This window comes from Bufo bufo, chromosome 3, assembly GCF_905171765.1.
Source record: "Bufo bufo chromosome 3, aBufBuf1.1, whole genome shotgun sequence".
In the NCBI taxonomy this organism is placed as follows: Eukaryota; Metazoa; Chordata; class Amphibia; order Anura; family Bufonidae; genus Bufo; species Bufo bufo.
The window spans coordinates 630,514,836-630,531,493 of NC_053391.1; the positions used below are offsets into that span (position 1 = coordinate 630,514,836).

General features: G+C 44.7%; 1 protein-coding gene across 1 annotated transcript in view; it reads right to left on the minus strand.

Moving 5' to 3' along the window:
• Nucleotides 1-16,658, minus strand: part of B3GLCT (beta 3-glucosyltransferase) — a 587,625-nt gene that overhangs the window by 238,052 nt on the left and 332,915 nt on the right. Inside the window, exon 7 of the mRNA XM_040426156.1 lies at nucleotides 15,582-15,718. Within this exon, the coding sequence (XP_040282090.1) occupies nucleotides 15,582-15,718 (137 nt within the window). The remainder of the gene's footprint in view (nucleotides 1-15,581; nucleotides 15,719-16,658) is intronic.

The window sequence follows — 16,658 nt, forward strand, 5'->3', positions numbered from 1 at the left end:
CTCCAGGCCTGGACCTGTAACCTTCACTAGGGTTTATTTACCAAGTCTACGGAAGCTATAACTGGAATGGACAACCAATTCAAGAGCGACAGAATATCCTACATAACACAGAGTTTAGATTACAACAGATTCCAGAGGTGACCTCCCCACTATATATTGCAGGAATAGGTGCCACTAAGGGTGTACATACCATGCGGCTGATACTGGGCCCTTATAGAGAGGAGCCCTAGCCCTGGTTGGTCCCATTTCCTCTTTGCATCTGTGCAGGTCTGTGTGCTGTAACTGAAACCTATGGTAGCCTGGGGCTTGCATACATTTCAGGTATAATGTACACCAGATTTCTGTATGAATGATGAGGTACTGTATTATGAAGTTCCATACCACAACAAAAAGGTTTACCGATGTGTACCGGCTGCATGAAGACACACAAAAAAAAAAAAAAAAACACTTCCTTTACTACAGCCCTATGGATACATCTAATATGGTGACCTTATATGTACAATTTATAGCTGTATTATCTGGGGGTGCGAAATATTTAGCACTGTAGGTTTGGTTCTGTTATTTGCACTTTTTATTGGTACTTTTATATGTGCACTGTATGATGTGTTTACAGTGTATGGCTCTTTGTGCTTTGCACTATTGTAATATCTTGGTCAGACAATTCCTGTAGATAAGCTGTAACCAGCCTAAACATTCTGCCTATCACATTCTGTCCTTATTTAGTGATACTATTGGATTTACTGATTTATGCAATATTTAAGCAGAAAGAAAATGGTTCTTCAAGGAACAACACGACATTCATTATTAAAAGCTAAACGTGTGATAGTTTTGTTTAGATGGAGGGTGGACCTTCAAAATAACTTCTTCTAGTAGGCACTATGGGGGAGATTTATCAAACTGCTGTAAAGTAGAACTGGCTTAGTTGCCCAAAGTAGAACTGGCTTAGTTGCCCATAGCAACGAATCTGCCTAATGGGACTGGGGGCAGCTGATGGCACTTGGGGGGGGGGGGGGGGGGGGGGGCACGGGGGGCTGATGAGTATTTATAAACAAAAACGTTCTTTTAATTGGTTTTTTGTTATTAGAGTACTCGATTAATCGATAGAATACTCAATTACAAAAATAGTCGATAGCTGCAGCCCTAATGAATTAGAGTTGCCCATTTTCTCAAAATGTCCTTGCATTACGTCACAAAGTAAATGCCTAAAAAAATCTTGCAGCATGATCAACTGTATACTGAGGGTGATGGGAGCAGGACCTGTCGTTATCATTTGATCACTCTAGGGGCCACGTTATAATTTTTTTTGTCTCTAGCGAGACAATCAATTTAAAGCACATCTGTCAGCAGATTTGTACCTATGAAACTGGCTGACCTGTTACATGTGCGCTTGGCAGCTGAAGACCCGCATTGTACCCACATTATTTAGAAAATGATGATTACACTTACCTGTAATCAGATTTTCCTGACCCCACGACAGCACCCTAGAGAGATGGCTCCGCCCCAGGACAGGAAACCTGCAGCATAAAAAGGTGGAGCCACTCTCCCACCTCAGTGAGTTTCCAGAGCATGAGAGCGACTCCCCCTTACGTTAGTTTAAATCTTATACATATATACACACTTTTTTTTTTTTTTTGCTACACCCGTGAACACACAGTCCCACACCAAAAGGAAAGGAATAAAGAGGTACTGTCGTGGGGTCAGGAAAATCCGATTACCGGTAAGTGTAATCATCATTTTTCCCCTCCCCCACGACAGCACCTTAGAGAGAGATTTCAGAGATCATCCTCAGGGTGGGAGACAGTGCCCAAGACCTTTGTGCCAAAGAGTAGGTCAGAAATAGAATCAAGCTGAAACCTATAGTGCTTATAGAAAGTGGACGGAGAAGACCAGGTAGCTGCCCGACAAATCTGTTCCATGGATACGCTGGCCCTTTCCGCCCAGGAAGTAGACACCGCCCTTGTGGAGTGTGCCCTCACAGAAACAGGAGGAGAAACACCAGATAATGAATATGCCAGGGATATAGCTTCTCTGATCCAGCGGGCAATAGATGCCTTAGAGGCCGTATTACCTTTCCTAACCCCACCGAATAGTACAAATAAGGCAGAAGATTTTCTCCAATCTTTAGTTACTTCCAGATACTGCAAAATACACCTCTTGACATCAAGGGAATGCAGCTCCTTCTCTCATCTCATCTTCCGGTTCTGAAAAGAAAGCTGGAAGAACTACCTCCTGAGCCCTATTTGACCTAGAAGGGACTTTCGACATAAAATCGGGATCTGGTCTCAGCACTACCCTATCCTCTCGGACAGTCATAAAAGGGGGGTTAATGGAGAGGGCTTGAATCTCACCAACCCTCCTGGCTGACGTTAAGGCTACTAACAAAACCAGCTTAAGGGTAAGCAATTTAACTGAGCAAGAATCTAGTGGCTCAAAAGGATGTTTGGTTAAGGCATTCAATACTTAGTTAAGATCCCAGGGAGGAAATCTGGTGCCCTTCACCGGCATCACCCTGTCAACTGCCTTAAAAAACCTTTCCACCCATGGGTCCATGGCTAAACTCCTTCTCCCTAAGGCTACTTTCACACTTGCGTTAGGAGCGGATCCGTCTGGTGTCTGCACAGACGGATCCGCTCCTATAATGCAAACGCTTGCATCCGTTCAGAACGGATCCGTTTGCATAACCATAAACAAAAAAAAATAAAAAAATATATATATATATTTTTTTTTTCATGATAATGCAAACGGATCCGTTCAGACTTTACATTGAAAGTCAATGGGGGGCGGATCCGTTTGAAAATTGAGCCATACTGTGTCATCTTCAAACGGATCCGTCCCTATTGACTTCCATTATAAGTCTGGACGGATCCGCTCGCCTCCGCACGGCCAGGCGGACACCCGAACGCTGCAAGCAGCGTTCAGGTGTCCGCTCACTGAGCGGAGGCTGAGCGCTGGCAGGCGGATGCATTCTCAGTGGATCCGCCTCCATTGAGAATGCATCAGGGCTGGACGGCTGCGTTCGGGACCGCTCGTGAGCTCCTTCAAACGGAGCTCACGAGCGGACACCTGAACGCAGGTGTGAAAGTAGCCTAAGACTGACAAAGCTGACACCTGCACCTTCAGTGTATTCGTGGCTAACCCGAGGGACAACCCTCTCTGGAGGAATTCTAACACCTGTACAACTGAGAATTCTAACGGCCAAGAAACTATCTACGCCTATAAAAGATAGGAACTTTCTCCAGACTCGCGCAAAGATGACGTTCGTCACCTCTTTTCTAGTTTTCATCAGAGTGGAAACAACTTCCTTTGAAAATCCCTGACTGGCTAAAAATTACCTTTTAAATTCCATGCCAAAAGGTGTAGAGACTCTACCTCCGGGTGGAATACTGGACCCTGCGACAACAGGTTTGGGATCCCTGGCAGAATCCATGAGTCCGAAACTGACACTGCTCTCAAAAGGGAAAACCATGCCCTCTTTGGCCAGAAGGGCGCTATTAGAATCACTCTCGCTTCCTCGTACCTGATCTTCCTTATCACTAGTGGAATTAACTGTAGAGGGGGAAAGGCATATCCTAGAGGGAAGTCCCATCTCTGGAGGAAGGCATCCACTCCAGACGGGTACTCCCTTGGACTGAGGGAAAAGGACTTTTCGACCTTCCTGTTTTCCCTTGTGGCGAACATGTCTACTGATGGAAGACCCCATAAATCCACTATCTGGGAAAAAACCTCTGAATTCAGAGACCATTCCCCCTGACGTAACCTGTGGCGACTCAAGAAATCTGCTTAAGAATTGTCGACTCCTCTTATGTGAATGGCTGAAAGATGTAGAACTCTCCCTTCTATTTCTTCGAAAATCCATTCCGTCTCCCTCCATAAGGAATCTGACCTGGTTCCTCCCTGATGATTGAGGCATGAGACGACCGCCCGATTGTCGGACATTACTCTCACATGCCTGTTCTGGATAATTGGTAGAGCTGCTCTCAAAGCTAGTAAGACCGCCCGTAGCTCTTTCAGATTTGAAGAAAACTGTCTCTGACCTCGGGACCATTCTCCCTGAAAAATCTGATCCTCCACATGAGCCTCCCATCTGCAGGGGCTGGCGTCTGTAGTTACTACTACTGGTTCCGGAAAGGACCAGGGAACTCCCTGAGTCAAATTCTCTGCTTCCTTCCACCAGTTCAGGGATGAAAGCGTTGGATCTGATAATTTTATAATTGACTCCAGGGAAGATCCTGCCCGTTTCGTGGCGGCCAGGATCTCTCCTTGTAGTTGCCGAGAGTGCCTCTGAGCCCACTGGACTGCTGGCATACAGGATGTCAGAACTCCCAAAAGGGACATAGCTTTCCTTATGGACAGGGCCTCTCCTGACTGAAACCTCTTAACTACCTCCTGAACCCCGGCAACTTTCTCCACTGTGAGGAAAGTTCTTTCCTGTCTGGAATCCAGTACCAGACCCAATAAAACCTGAGTTGATGGTTGCATCCTGGACTTCTGGAAGTTCAATAACCATCCTAGGGACTGCAGTACATCCATCACCCGATTCAGCGCCCTGACACACGTCTCCCGAGACTGGGCCACCACCAGAAAATTGTCCAGGTAAGGCATGAACGTGATATTCTCCTTTCTGATGAAGGAAGCCATCTCCGCCACTACCTTGGTAAAGATCCGAGGCGCCATAGAGAGGCCGAAGGGTAGTGCCTGGAACTGAAGAACACCGGAATCGGATTTTACAGCCACCCTGAGGAATCTCTGGTGGTCTGGATGTATCGGGATATGATGGTAGGCACCCTTTAGATCCAGAACCGCCAGATGGCATCCTGGAGATAAAAGATAGATTGCTGACCTGATAGTCTCCATTTTGAATTTTCTGGCCCTCAGAAATTTGTTCAGGGGCTTTAGATTTATGATCGTTCGGTATGACCCATCTGGTTTCTTCACTAGGAACAGAGTAGAATAGAAACCTCTCCCTAGCTCTAACTCTGGGACAGGAATCAACACCTTTTTGTTTGTCAATTTTTTTATTTCTTGCATTAGTGCGAAAGAAGATCTCGAGATCACAAATCTTTCTGCGGGATATTTCATGAATTCCAATTTTAGCTCTTCCTGCAGAAGTCCCACCAGCCATTTTCCTGCAATCTTCTCCCAAGCAGGAAGGAAGAACTTTAATCTTCCCCCTACTTGGATCATGGCGTCATTGCTGTTTTTCTGCATGGGCGGAGGCTGATCTAAACTAAAAAAAACTTATTCCCAGATCTAAGCCTTGCTCCCTGCTCTCTATCTCCCGTCTGCTTTTTACTCTGGAATCTGGACGGGTTCCGAAAGGGCCATTTATACTGCTTAAACTGGGTGAAGGACTCCTGAGGAAATTTTTTCTTTCTATCTGCAGCCTTTTCAAGCAAAGAGTCTAGTTCTGACCCGAAAATAAACTGGCCATCACAGGGAATGCCACATAGCCTCAGTTTCGAAGGCATAGCTCCTCCTTTCCAATTTTTAAGCCACAGATTTAGAAAAGGGATGCGGCTCTGGCCTCCAGTCTCACCGCATCCCCCGAGGCATCCGCAATAAAGTCTGCGGCCTTTTGAAAAGTGGGTATAAATGCTAACAACTGCTCCCTAGGACATCTGTCCCTGATCTGCCCCTCCAGTCTATCCAGCGATAGAAACATTGACCTTGCGGCTACACTAGGCCTGAATGCAGCCGCAGAAGACTCCCAAGTATTTTTAAGTGAAGAATCTATTCTTTTATCTAAAGGGTCTCTTAAAAACCCCATATCCTCAAAAGGCAAGGAGGATCTTTTAGAAATTTTTGAAATAGCTACATCTAGTCTTGGGGCTTTATCCCAGGATGTAGATGCCTCTTTCCCAAAGGGGTACTTTCGTTTAAAGGTCTTTGAAATAAATGGCTTCTTATCTGGCTTTTTCTATTCTTTCTCTATTACCGCTAAAATAGATTTATGAACTGGGAAACATCTACGCTTCCTTTCCCTAAGACCCTCAAATACGGAATCCTCCACTGATCTATCCTCCCAGGTGTCCTCTAACTCCAGGGTAGATTGAATAACTTTTAGTAATTTGTCCGTATCTTCTGCTGGGAATAGGAACTTCCTTTCTCTCGCTTCATCCTCTGAAAAGGAGGAATCATCAGAGTCCCCATCCACAGAATGAGACTCGCTGTCTTCTGACTCCACATCCGACTCCTGCCTCACCGCTCTTCTCTTCTTTCTATCGGCTTTCAGGGACACTTTAACTTCGGACACAAGAGACTTCAAATCCCTCAGAATACCCGGAGTCTCTTCCGCCACAGTTTTTTCAATGCACTGCTGACAGAGCTTCTTAGCATAGGAAGATGTCAGCGAACATTTGCAGATAGGGCATGCCTTATTCTTTTTCTTGGCCACCACTTTTTTAGCACAGTCTAAGAAAAGGAAACATACCCATATCTAAGGAAACAGCCTTAGCCCTTTAAGGACCAAACATTAGAACTCTCAATACCGGCGGCAGGATCTCAATGTCTGCGCCTTCAGACCTCCTCTCCTCTTTCATAATAGTAGGCAACCCTGCATACAATCAACATTGCAAATAGTTACCATGTGCCACCAGAGTTCCCCTCTCACCTGAGAATCCACTGTATCCTGCAGACCCACCATGCCACGGACACCACTGAGACAGAACTTCTGCTGTCTATCACCGGACTTCACTCCGACACCCTGAATGCAGCCACAGAAGACTCACACGTCCGGACCGCTGCCATACCTGTACATTTTTTAAAAATGCTGGCATCTGACCGGAAGAGCACGGCCGTGGAACGCATGAACTTCCTGTATGACGCCATCACTGCACGCCTGCTTCCGGTGGCGTCCTGGCTGGTCTGTGCTTCCGCTGGGGCCTTCTGGCCACACTCTCCACGGTGGTGCGGTCCTCCTCACCTGAGGGACCGACACCTTCTGCGGACTCCCGACCATCGCCGCTCTCGTCTATTCCTTCAACCCCACACCTATGGGGGAGGAATCTTAAGGCAGGTAAGAGAAAACTGTTGTCACTGACCCTCCAGTAACTACCGGGGCTTCCAGGTCAGGACAAACCGAACTGCAGGCTTCCCGCACCAGGACAGGAAACATCACTGAGGTGGGAGAGTGGCTCCACCTTTTTATGCTGCAGGTTTCCTGTCCTGGGGGCAGAGCCATCTCTCTAAGGTGCTGTCGTGGGAGGGGAAAAAATTAAGTTTTAATATATGCAAATGAGCCTCTAGGAGCAACGGGGGCGTTGACATTACACCTATTCTTCTCTCTCTGCAACTGCCTCTCCAATTCGATTGACAGGATCAAACAGTGAAATCATCATCACGCCCCTAAGGGCTTATTTGCATATATTAATACCAAATTTTTCTCAGCAATGCGGGCACATATGAACATGGGACCAACACAGATGTCTTCAGCTGCAAAGCGTACATGTAACAGGTCAGCCACTCTCATAGGTGCAAATCTGCTGACAGATCCCCTTTAACAGGGGTTGTCCAGGTTCAGAGTTGAGTCTGGACATAACCCCTTCTTCACCCAGGCAGCCCCCCGATGTTCCCCCTTGCCCTGCATGATGCTGTTTGTTTACCTTTTTACATTGCTAGGCAGAGGCTTCCGCCTAGCAGTGATCCCAGTGATATCACCAGCACTAATGGGCAGTCTTTAGCACCGCCCTAGCCTGTTTTAAAGGCTTGGACAGCGCCAAAGACTGCCCATTAGTACAGGTGACATCACCGGGATCACTGTTAGGCAGAAGCCTCCGCCTAGCATTGCTGGGTACATCAACGGATCTTGGGGAAGAAGGGGTTCAGCTCTGAACCCGGACAACCCCTTTAAGATCTCCTACATCAATTAAAAAGTAGGCATATATTGTGTTTTGTTGTGAAGATTGAATAAGCACATAGAACATCAGTGTCAACTTTGCAGGTATAGAGTTCCCTCTAAATAAATACACAATGCTTCTTTTTCTGGCACAATATATAAAAAATAAAAGAACAGTATTTCTATTGTGATGAAAACTTAGCCTGGTCCTCAGCACCTAATTAAGTAGTGCTTAATCTTTCAGGTTAAAGAAAACATACAGTACAAATCTGCAGGTGACAATTTCAAACATTCCTATTAAACCTGTGTCTGTCCAGTTATTGCTGAAGAAGGTCATAACCTCTATCGCAACGGGAAAATACATTTTGGTTGCAGTTAGTAAATGCCTGAGCTGTTAACCATCAGAACAAAGGATGAAATCATAAAACATTTCCTGAAAAGTAAATTTTCCGCAGAATAAAAGAATTAGCATTGTTAGTTTGGACTATAGAAAGACAAAAACTCATGGGGATTGTAGTACAAAAATATAGACAAACATTGAAGCACAGGGACGACCAACTTATACACAAAAGACAGATCTGGACAGGTGGACCTTTAAATATTAAACTCAACTTCATGTTACTTTTTTGTCATCTGTGGTCTTGGAGCATTGATCCCTTGAATTGCTTCGATAATGCTTCAAAATACCAAGCCTCTGGACCACAGGTGCCCAGCTTCTGAACCCATGTGATCACAGTGGCACGCCTCTATGTATTAAAAGGGTTTTCCTTAATTTTGTTATTGATTGTCTATCCTCAGAATAGGTCACACCAGACTGTCAGGGGTCCAACTTCCGGCACCCCCGCCATCAGCTGTATGAAGAGGCCGCTGCGCTCTGTGAGAGCTTAGGCCTCTTCCTAGGCCAGTGACATCATATTCATCGGTCACATGACCTAGACACAGTTCTGTCCCATTCAAGTGAATGGGGCTGAGGCGCAATACCAAGAACAGCTGCTATCAAATGGACGGTGATTATCATCAGCTTTATCAGAGCAACGGTCAATGCAGAAGTTACTGTGTGTGAATTCCGTTTACGTATGTCCGTTCCGCAAAAGAATAGAACATACCCTATTACTGTCCATATTACGGACATGTACAGTATTAGGGACCAGCTGTACCGTTCCACAAAGTACGGAATGCACACGGATGTCATCCATATTTTTTGTGGATTCATGTTTTGCAGACAGCAAAATACATACAGTCGTGTGCATGAGCCCTTAGAGTGAGTATCCAGTCATGAGCTTAAAAATTATACGCAAGTCAGTACCTACAGAGGATTCTCATGTTTGGTCACAGATCATCTCCAAAACCACAGATCTGTGATCTCTGGCTACATTTTAGCTGGACTGCCTGCAGGTAGTCTGAGGTAGTCTAAGACACACCTCATTGGTTCAGGTTGCTCGCCCCTAACCCTGCACCTCCTTAGATTGCCTGCTGTGTATAAAAGGTCCAGCAAAAACTCAACAGGAAGTCAGCGCAAGAGAAGGGACTTCTACTAAAGCAAGGCAGGGCGATTATACTGTAAAGTGGATTACTAAAGCAGCAGTGAGAAAAAAAGATGATCATCAGGTAACAATATACTAAAGAAAATAAGTCTTAAGGCACACTTACACTGCACCGACAAGCAGACAATTATTAGGAGGGAAGCACTCCTTCCCAATAAGTCGCCTCTACTTTGTGAAGACGAGCAATGACGACTACTACCACTCATCCTTATAAAGATTAGTGGTTTCTGGGCAGAAGGTCGTTGTTCACATAGCTCAATCTGTTGCCCAGAAATAATGATAAAGATGTCAGCACCAACAATCATTTCACGCGATAAACAAATGTTTTGCTCGTTTATTGAGTGATCTGTGGCACATTTACACGGGCCGATTATCTGGAACGAGTATTCGTATGAACGCTTGTTCCCGATAATTGGCACATGCCATTAATAAAGGCCTTATCCAAGGGCTAATTCAGCAGGCAATTTCCGAGAACAAACCTTCTTTTCCAATAATTGCCAGCTCGCCAGAGGAGATAAGAGTTAAGCCTCACGCAGACGTCCGTGGAACGCGGTCCGTCAGATACCGGACTGGCATTGCAGGAGCGCACGACGTCATTGGTTGCTATGACGCTGTGCGCTCCTGCAATGCCAGTCCGGTATCTCACGGACCACGTTCCACAGACGTCTGCATGAGGCTTGACATGTATATGTAGAATTATCTCTTATGTATAGAGACAAGTAATCGATAATGCTACTGGTCATCTCCATACAGATTTATTGTTTCTGAGCAGTAGATCCTTGTTCACAGAACAATCTGCTGCCCAGAAACAACCATTTTGGTGTCCACATCAATGATGTCTTCATCCAGTGAACGAGGACAGGACTGTTACTGGAAATAAGTATTCGTAGGAATGCTGCTTTTCAATAATCGATCGTTGTTGGGGGCCCGAACTCTGAAGGGGCCCTCCCAGGAGGAGGACTAAAAGATTTTCTGCCAGAGGAGCCTCAAGAGTATTATATAATGACATTATATACAGTGACAAGACATACAATATATAGGTGTAGGAAACAGATGGAGCGGTTGCCCGGCCTCTTCTGAGACAGCGATCTTGACTAGTCACAGGAGTGGGGGTTGCACCGGAGGAGGGTGTTGCGAAGACGTTGCTGGTGGAGGTCTCATTTAAAAATTTGCTGAGGGCCCGAGTCATTTCTAGATATACAGGGCACTTAGTAATGAACTGTGATTGCCCATATTGCCTCCTTTGCTGGCTTCATTCATTTTTTCCATCACATTATACCCTGCTCATATCTAGGGGTTACGACCACCCTACAATCCAGCAGCGGTTGTCGTGCATGCATCACTATGAGAAATAGTGCCGTCTTCTCTGGTGGCCGAGACTGTGAGAGTGCACACAGGTAAGCATGAGAAGCAGCTCCCGCACCGGCCACCTCGTGTCTGAGCTACAGTGGCCATAACCCTTGGAAACGAGTAGTGCATAATGTGATGGAGAAATGCATCAAACCAGCAAAGGAAGCAATATGGACAATCAAAATACATTAGTGTCTTGTATTACCATTCTTTACAGGATAAATTAAGTGAGACAGCCCCTTTAAGCCTTTTTATGGATATGTTCAATGAAACTGCCTATATCTGTTTAGTCAGTAACAGCTTCCCTCTCGCCAGGAACATGGCTTGAAAAACTAAGCAGGTAGGAGAAACATTTACGGCATGTTAGGACTTGATTAGTAGGAGAGAGACACTCTCTACAACAAAGGTCACACCTGACTATTTAACCTTTGACCAGTATCAGTCATTAGCTGGCAAAAGTCAGCAAAAATAAAGTCAAGCTAAAATAAACAGGACTAATTGCATTCTCCCAGGTTTTGAAAATACATCAGCCAAAGCCCTGGAAATTTAAAGGCCATTAGACATGGTCTGAGATAAAAATGCATGTGCTTTCTCAGGTGAAGTGCAGCTCTTAAAGGAGATAATTATTATTATTATTTTTTTTACCAGAAAATGCACACTGCTCATATCTCTATTAAATATTACAAACTGCTCCTAATCCAGGTTATCCCCTTTAAATTAGTCAATCACTTGTAATTTTCATTGTCCAATGTGACAAATTTCAACCATTGTCGTCTGGTTGCCTTTTCCATGTGACGCAAAAGACCACATCCACATCAATCAGAGACATATTTCTGTGTAAAATTTGACCAAATGGTGCATTTTCAGGCAATAGTTGGAAAGCCATTCATGGCAAACAACAGATGTGCACACCATCGACAGAAGCGTAACCTAAGATTAAAAGGGAACCTGAGACTTGGTGGAGGAAAACGCCGTCCACCTTGACTTGAACAGACTTATTTTGGCAAGGAGATTAAAAGCGGATTTTTGGCCCATTTACTAGTTAGAAAACCACAATAAGAACTTCTTCCAGAGCTCCATAAGCACATGAATAAGGTACCGTGGGCAGTTTAAATGACAGGTTCTCTTTAAGGCTACTTTCACACTTGCGTTCAGAGCCGATCCGTCTGGTGTCTGCACAGACGGATCCGCTCCTATAATGCAGACGTTTGGATCCGTTCAGAACAGATCCGTCTGCATTATAGTTTAGAAAAAATTCTAAGTGTGAAAGTAGTTCAGACGGATCCGTTGAGACTTTACATTGAAAGTCAATAGGGGACGGATCCGTTTGAAAATTGAGCCATAGTGTGTCAACTTCAAACGGATCCGTCCCCATTGACTTACATTGTAAGTCTGGACGGATCAGTTTGCCTCCGCACGGCCAGGCGTTCGGGTGTCTGCTGCTGAGCGGAGCGGAGGCTGAACGCTGCTAGACTGATGCATTCTGAGCGGATCCGCGTCCACTCAGAATGCATTGGGGCAGTACGGATGCGTTCGGGGCCGCTTGTGAGAGCCTTCAAACGGAGCTCACAAGCGGAGCCCCGAACGCTAGTGTGAAAGTAGCCTAAGGTGGACTCTAAGGCCAGGTCATAATTCAAGACAATGATTTATTGGAAATTTGTGGTTTTAATTTCGAGAAGGTATCGTATTTGTCTGGCTTAAACACGGTCAATGAGAATTCGGTTGTACAGGGAGTGCAGAATTATTAGGCAAGTTGTATTTTTGAGGATTAATTTTATTATTGAACAACAACCATGTTCTCAATGAACCCAAAAAACTCATTAATATCAAAGCTGAATATTTTTGGAAGTAGTTTTTAGTTTGTTTTTAGTTTTAGCTATTTTAGGGGGATATCTGTGTGTGCAGGTGACTATTACTGTGCATAATTATTAGGCAACTTAACAAAAAACAAATATATACCCATTTCAATTATTTATTTTTACCAGTGAAACCAATATAACATCTCAACATTCACAAATATACATTTCTGACATTCAAAAACAAAACAAAAACAAATCAGTGACCAATATAGCCACCTTTCTTTGCAAGGACACTCAAAAGCCTGCCATCCATGGATTCTGTCAGTGTTTTGATCTGTTCACCATCAACATTGCGTGCAGCAGCAACCACAGCCTCCCAGACACTGTTCAGAGAGGTGTACTGTTTTCCCTCCTTGTAAATCTCACATTTGATGATGGACCACAGGTTCTCAATGGGGTTCAGATCAGGTGAACAAGGAGGCCATGTCATTAGATTTTCTTCTTTTATACCCTTTCTTGCCAGCCATGCTGTGGAGTACTTGGACGCGTGTGATGGAGCATTGTCCTGCATGAAAATCATGTTTTTCTTGAAGGATGCAGACTTCTTCCTGTACCACTGCTTGAAGAAGGTGTCTTCCAGAAACTGGCAGTAGGACTGGGAGTTGAGCTTGACTCCATCCTCAACCCGAAAAGGCCCCACAAGCTCATCTTTGATGATACCAGCCCAAACCAGTACTCCACCTCCACCTTGCTGGCGTCTGAGTCGGACTGGAGCTCTCTGCCCTTTACCAATTCAGCCACGGGCCCATCCATCTGGCCTATCAAGACTCACTCTCATTTCATCAGTCCATAAAACCTTAGAAAAATCAGTCTTGAGATATTTCTTGGCCCAGTCTTGACGTTTCAGCTTGTGTGTCTTGTTCAGTGGTGGTCGTCTTTCAGCCTTTCTTACCTTGGCCATGTCTCTGAGTATTGCACACCTTGTGCTTTTGGGCACTCCAGTGATGTTGCAGCTCTGAAATATGGCCAAACTGGTGGCAAGTGGCATCTTGGCAGCTGCACGCTTGACTTTTCTCAGTTCATGGGCAGTTATTTTGCGCCTTGGTTTTTCCACACGCTTCTTGCGACCCTGTTGACTATTTTGAATGAAACGCTTGATTGTTCGATGATCACGCTTCAGAAGCTTTGCAATTTTAAGAGTGCTGCATCCCTCTGCAAGATATCTCACTATTTTTGACTTTTCTGAGCCTGTCGAGTCCTTCTTTTGACCCATTTTGCCAAAGGAAAGGAAGTTGCCTAATAATTATGCACACCTAATATAGGGTTTTGATGTCATTAGACCACACCCCTTCTCATTACAGAGATGCACATCACCTAATATGCTTAATTGGTAGTAGGCTTTCCAGCCTATACAGCTTGGAGTAAGACAACATGCATAAAGAGGATGATGTGGTCAAAATACTCATTTGCCTAATAATTCTGCACGCAGTGTACATGGTCGTGTCCAGCAAAGCCGGAAAAAGTGAGCTCCGGTAGCCTGATCCTCTGTCAGATTAGGCTACCGGAATTCCCAGAGCAACTGTGAACATAGCTTAATGCCGGTAGATTTTGCAAGTCCCCCGGAGGCAGGGCTTCATAATGAAGTGCTCTCTGTACTGAGCTGCTTCACAGCCCCTCACCTCTGCTGTAATGGTCTCCTGGTTGGGTGCTATAGCGGTCACATGGAGAAGAAGGGAAGGGCTGTAAAGCAGCTTGTGAGTGCAGAATCTGGCAGAAAGTTTAGCAAGGTCAAAGTGCCAACTGAATCCCTTGAAAGACTTTGCCAACTCCCAAGTATTCTTAGGGAACTACAAGAAAGAACTAGGCGGCACAAACTAATAGGTGGTGGAGGCCCCTAGGCAATTACCACTAATCTAGGCCCACATAAGCCCATTTGATTGGAATTAAACATGTTCCATTTCCGAGATGAAGGGCTTCCAGAAATATTTGGTTGCAGCTTATCCCCCGATATAAAAGGTTTTTCTCACAAAAATTATTCTACATTTGTCAAAGCAGCACCTGGATCTCAACACTTTTGAGATCACATATAATTAAAAATTTAGTATACGGACTGAGTTTTTCAGTAAAATGTATCTGTATCGCGCCGCCTGCCAATTGTTCTTTTCCTTATTCTCCATCCACCTCAATAACATCGCTGAGGTAGTCGCAAACGCTCAGTTCTATCCTTCGACTACCTCCAGCCATATCTACTGTTAGATACTGTGACGGCTACAGGGAGAAAGCTGCAGCAGAAAGGACATGACCCCTGAACTGCAAGCCGTAAGAACATCTAGCATTTGGGCCAATGACTGGTGGGATCTCTGGATCCATGTGAGGTACAGGGATGGTTCTAGCTTTGTTCCAAAAAGATTGTCGTGTACTATATGATATCTGGTTTGCATCTTACTTTGATTGCAGGACAACCCCTTTGAAAATGAACATGTACGCTCAACTGGTGCGAACAAAAATGTTTACATGGCGGTTACAACAGACAAATGATGTCCGACGACTAACTCAAGAGTGGGAGGGAAATGGTGCAGAACGTGCAATAATAATTTCCATATTAAATACTTGCTCTTTTGTACCTTCTCCAGATGTAAAATAAAAATAAGCAGCGCTTTCTGACTACATGGAAAAATAAAATCTGGACAAAGTACCAAGCTCTGTCTTCCAGTGCTCCTTATTATTCTGAAGTGTGTGCTGCATCCACTAATGAACTACGCCGAGAAACTGTTCAGCTCAGTGGGTGCTGTTCATTTTATTTTATCGTCTAAACGGAAGGGATGCCTTATTTACTAAATCTCTGTAGAGCCCCATGAGAGCTGAAAACTAAAGGCGCATAGTTAAAGCAACTCATTGGCTCGCCGTCGAATTGTTTTCTAAATGTAAATCATATCAGTGCTCTGTGCGGGTTTCATTTGTGAATACTAAGAAGAACAAACAGCAGCCTTTCAGAATTTTATTAGGAGGAGTAAAAAAAAAACTGTAAAATAAAAAATAAAAAATTTATATTACCTTCTCACAAGTGGCATACTGAGAGCCCAGCCGGCAGCAAAGTCTGGATACTTAAAATATGTAGGGTCTTCAGCAAAGGCATAATGATGAACGATAGTAGACTCTTCATCATATAGTGCTTTCCCCAAAAAATATTTCTAAACCAAAAAGAAAGGTAAACAAAAGTCCATAGCTTATAAACAGAAAGGACAGAATAGCAACTACGGTACTGAGATAACGAATGAACAGAAATACAGTAGGTAAAGTTAAGAACTTTGTGGAAACCAGGTACGTATGTCATGTGCACCCGGGGCAGATCTGCTGCAGAAGTTTATTTGGATGTCCCATTTGTTTGAATGGGGTTTACAGAAATCCATGCAAATTCTTCAGAAACAACCCTATTCTGATATATCTGAACCGATTTTTTATTTGGGAAATTTCAACAGTTTCCCGCTGCTCTAGTCCAGCGTCAAGGGTCTCATTCCTGCTGCTTCCTGTACCCTGTGGCCTCAGCAGTAACTACTGCTTGGGGACGTGTCCCTGCTGAAAACAGTGAATGGCTTCAACGTTGCACGTGACCATAGATAGGACGCCACACTTCTGATCCACAGAGGACTGGAAGGAGGTGAGATGAGAGCCTTGCACTGGATAGGCTAGTGTTTTTTTTAGATTCTCTTTTAGAGACTCACCCTGGTTAAAATCTGTTTTGCGGTCAGATAATCCCTTAAAGGGGTTTTCCAGAATTACTATTGTTTTTAAAAGATATTTTCATATAGTTGCTTTCCTTACCTCCTTTCCTTAATCACTCTGGTTTGCATATAGCAGTTCCACTGTCACAGCTCCAGCACCGATCCTAACAATGGGCAACTAGTCTATAGCTACTTCCACCCAGCTAGTTACATAGACACTTGCGGCCCATGCCTACAGCCCCACTCCTCTGAGAAGACATGGGTGTCTCGCCACTCACTCAGTGCCTTTAGTGCCAGCCATCCAGACCTGCTTGCTCTTCTCTGCGCACCTGAAGTGGGCCCGACCGCCTGTGCTTCCTATTAAGGCCACCTAGCTCTGTTCCTACGGCGTGTGAGCACCATCCGGTTA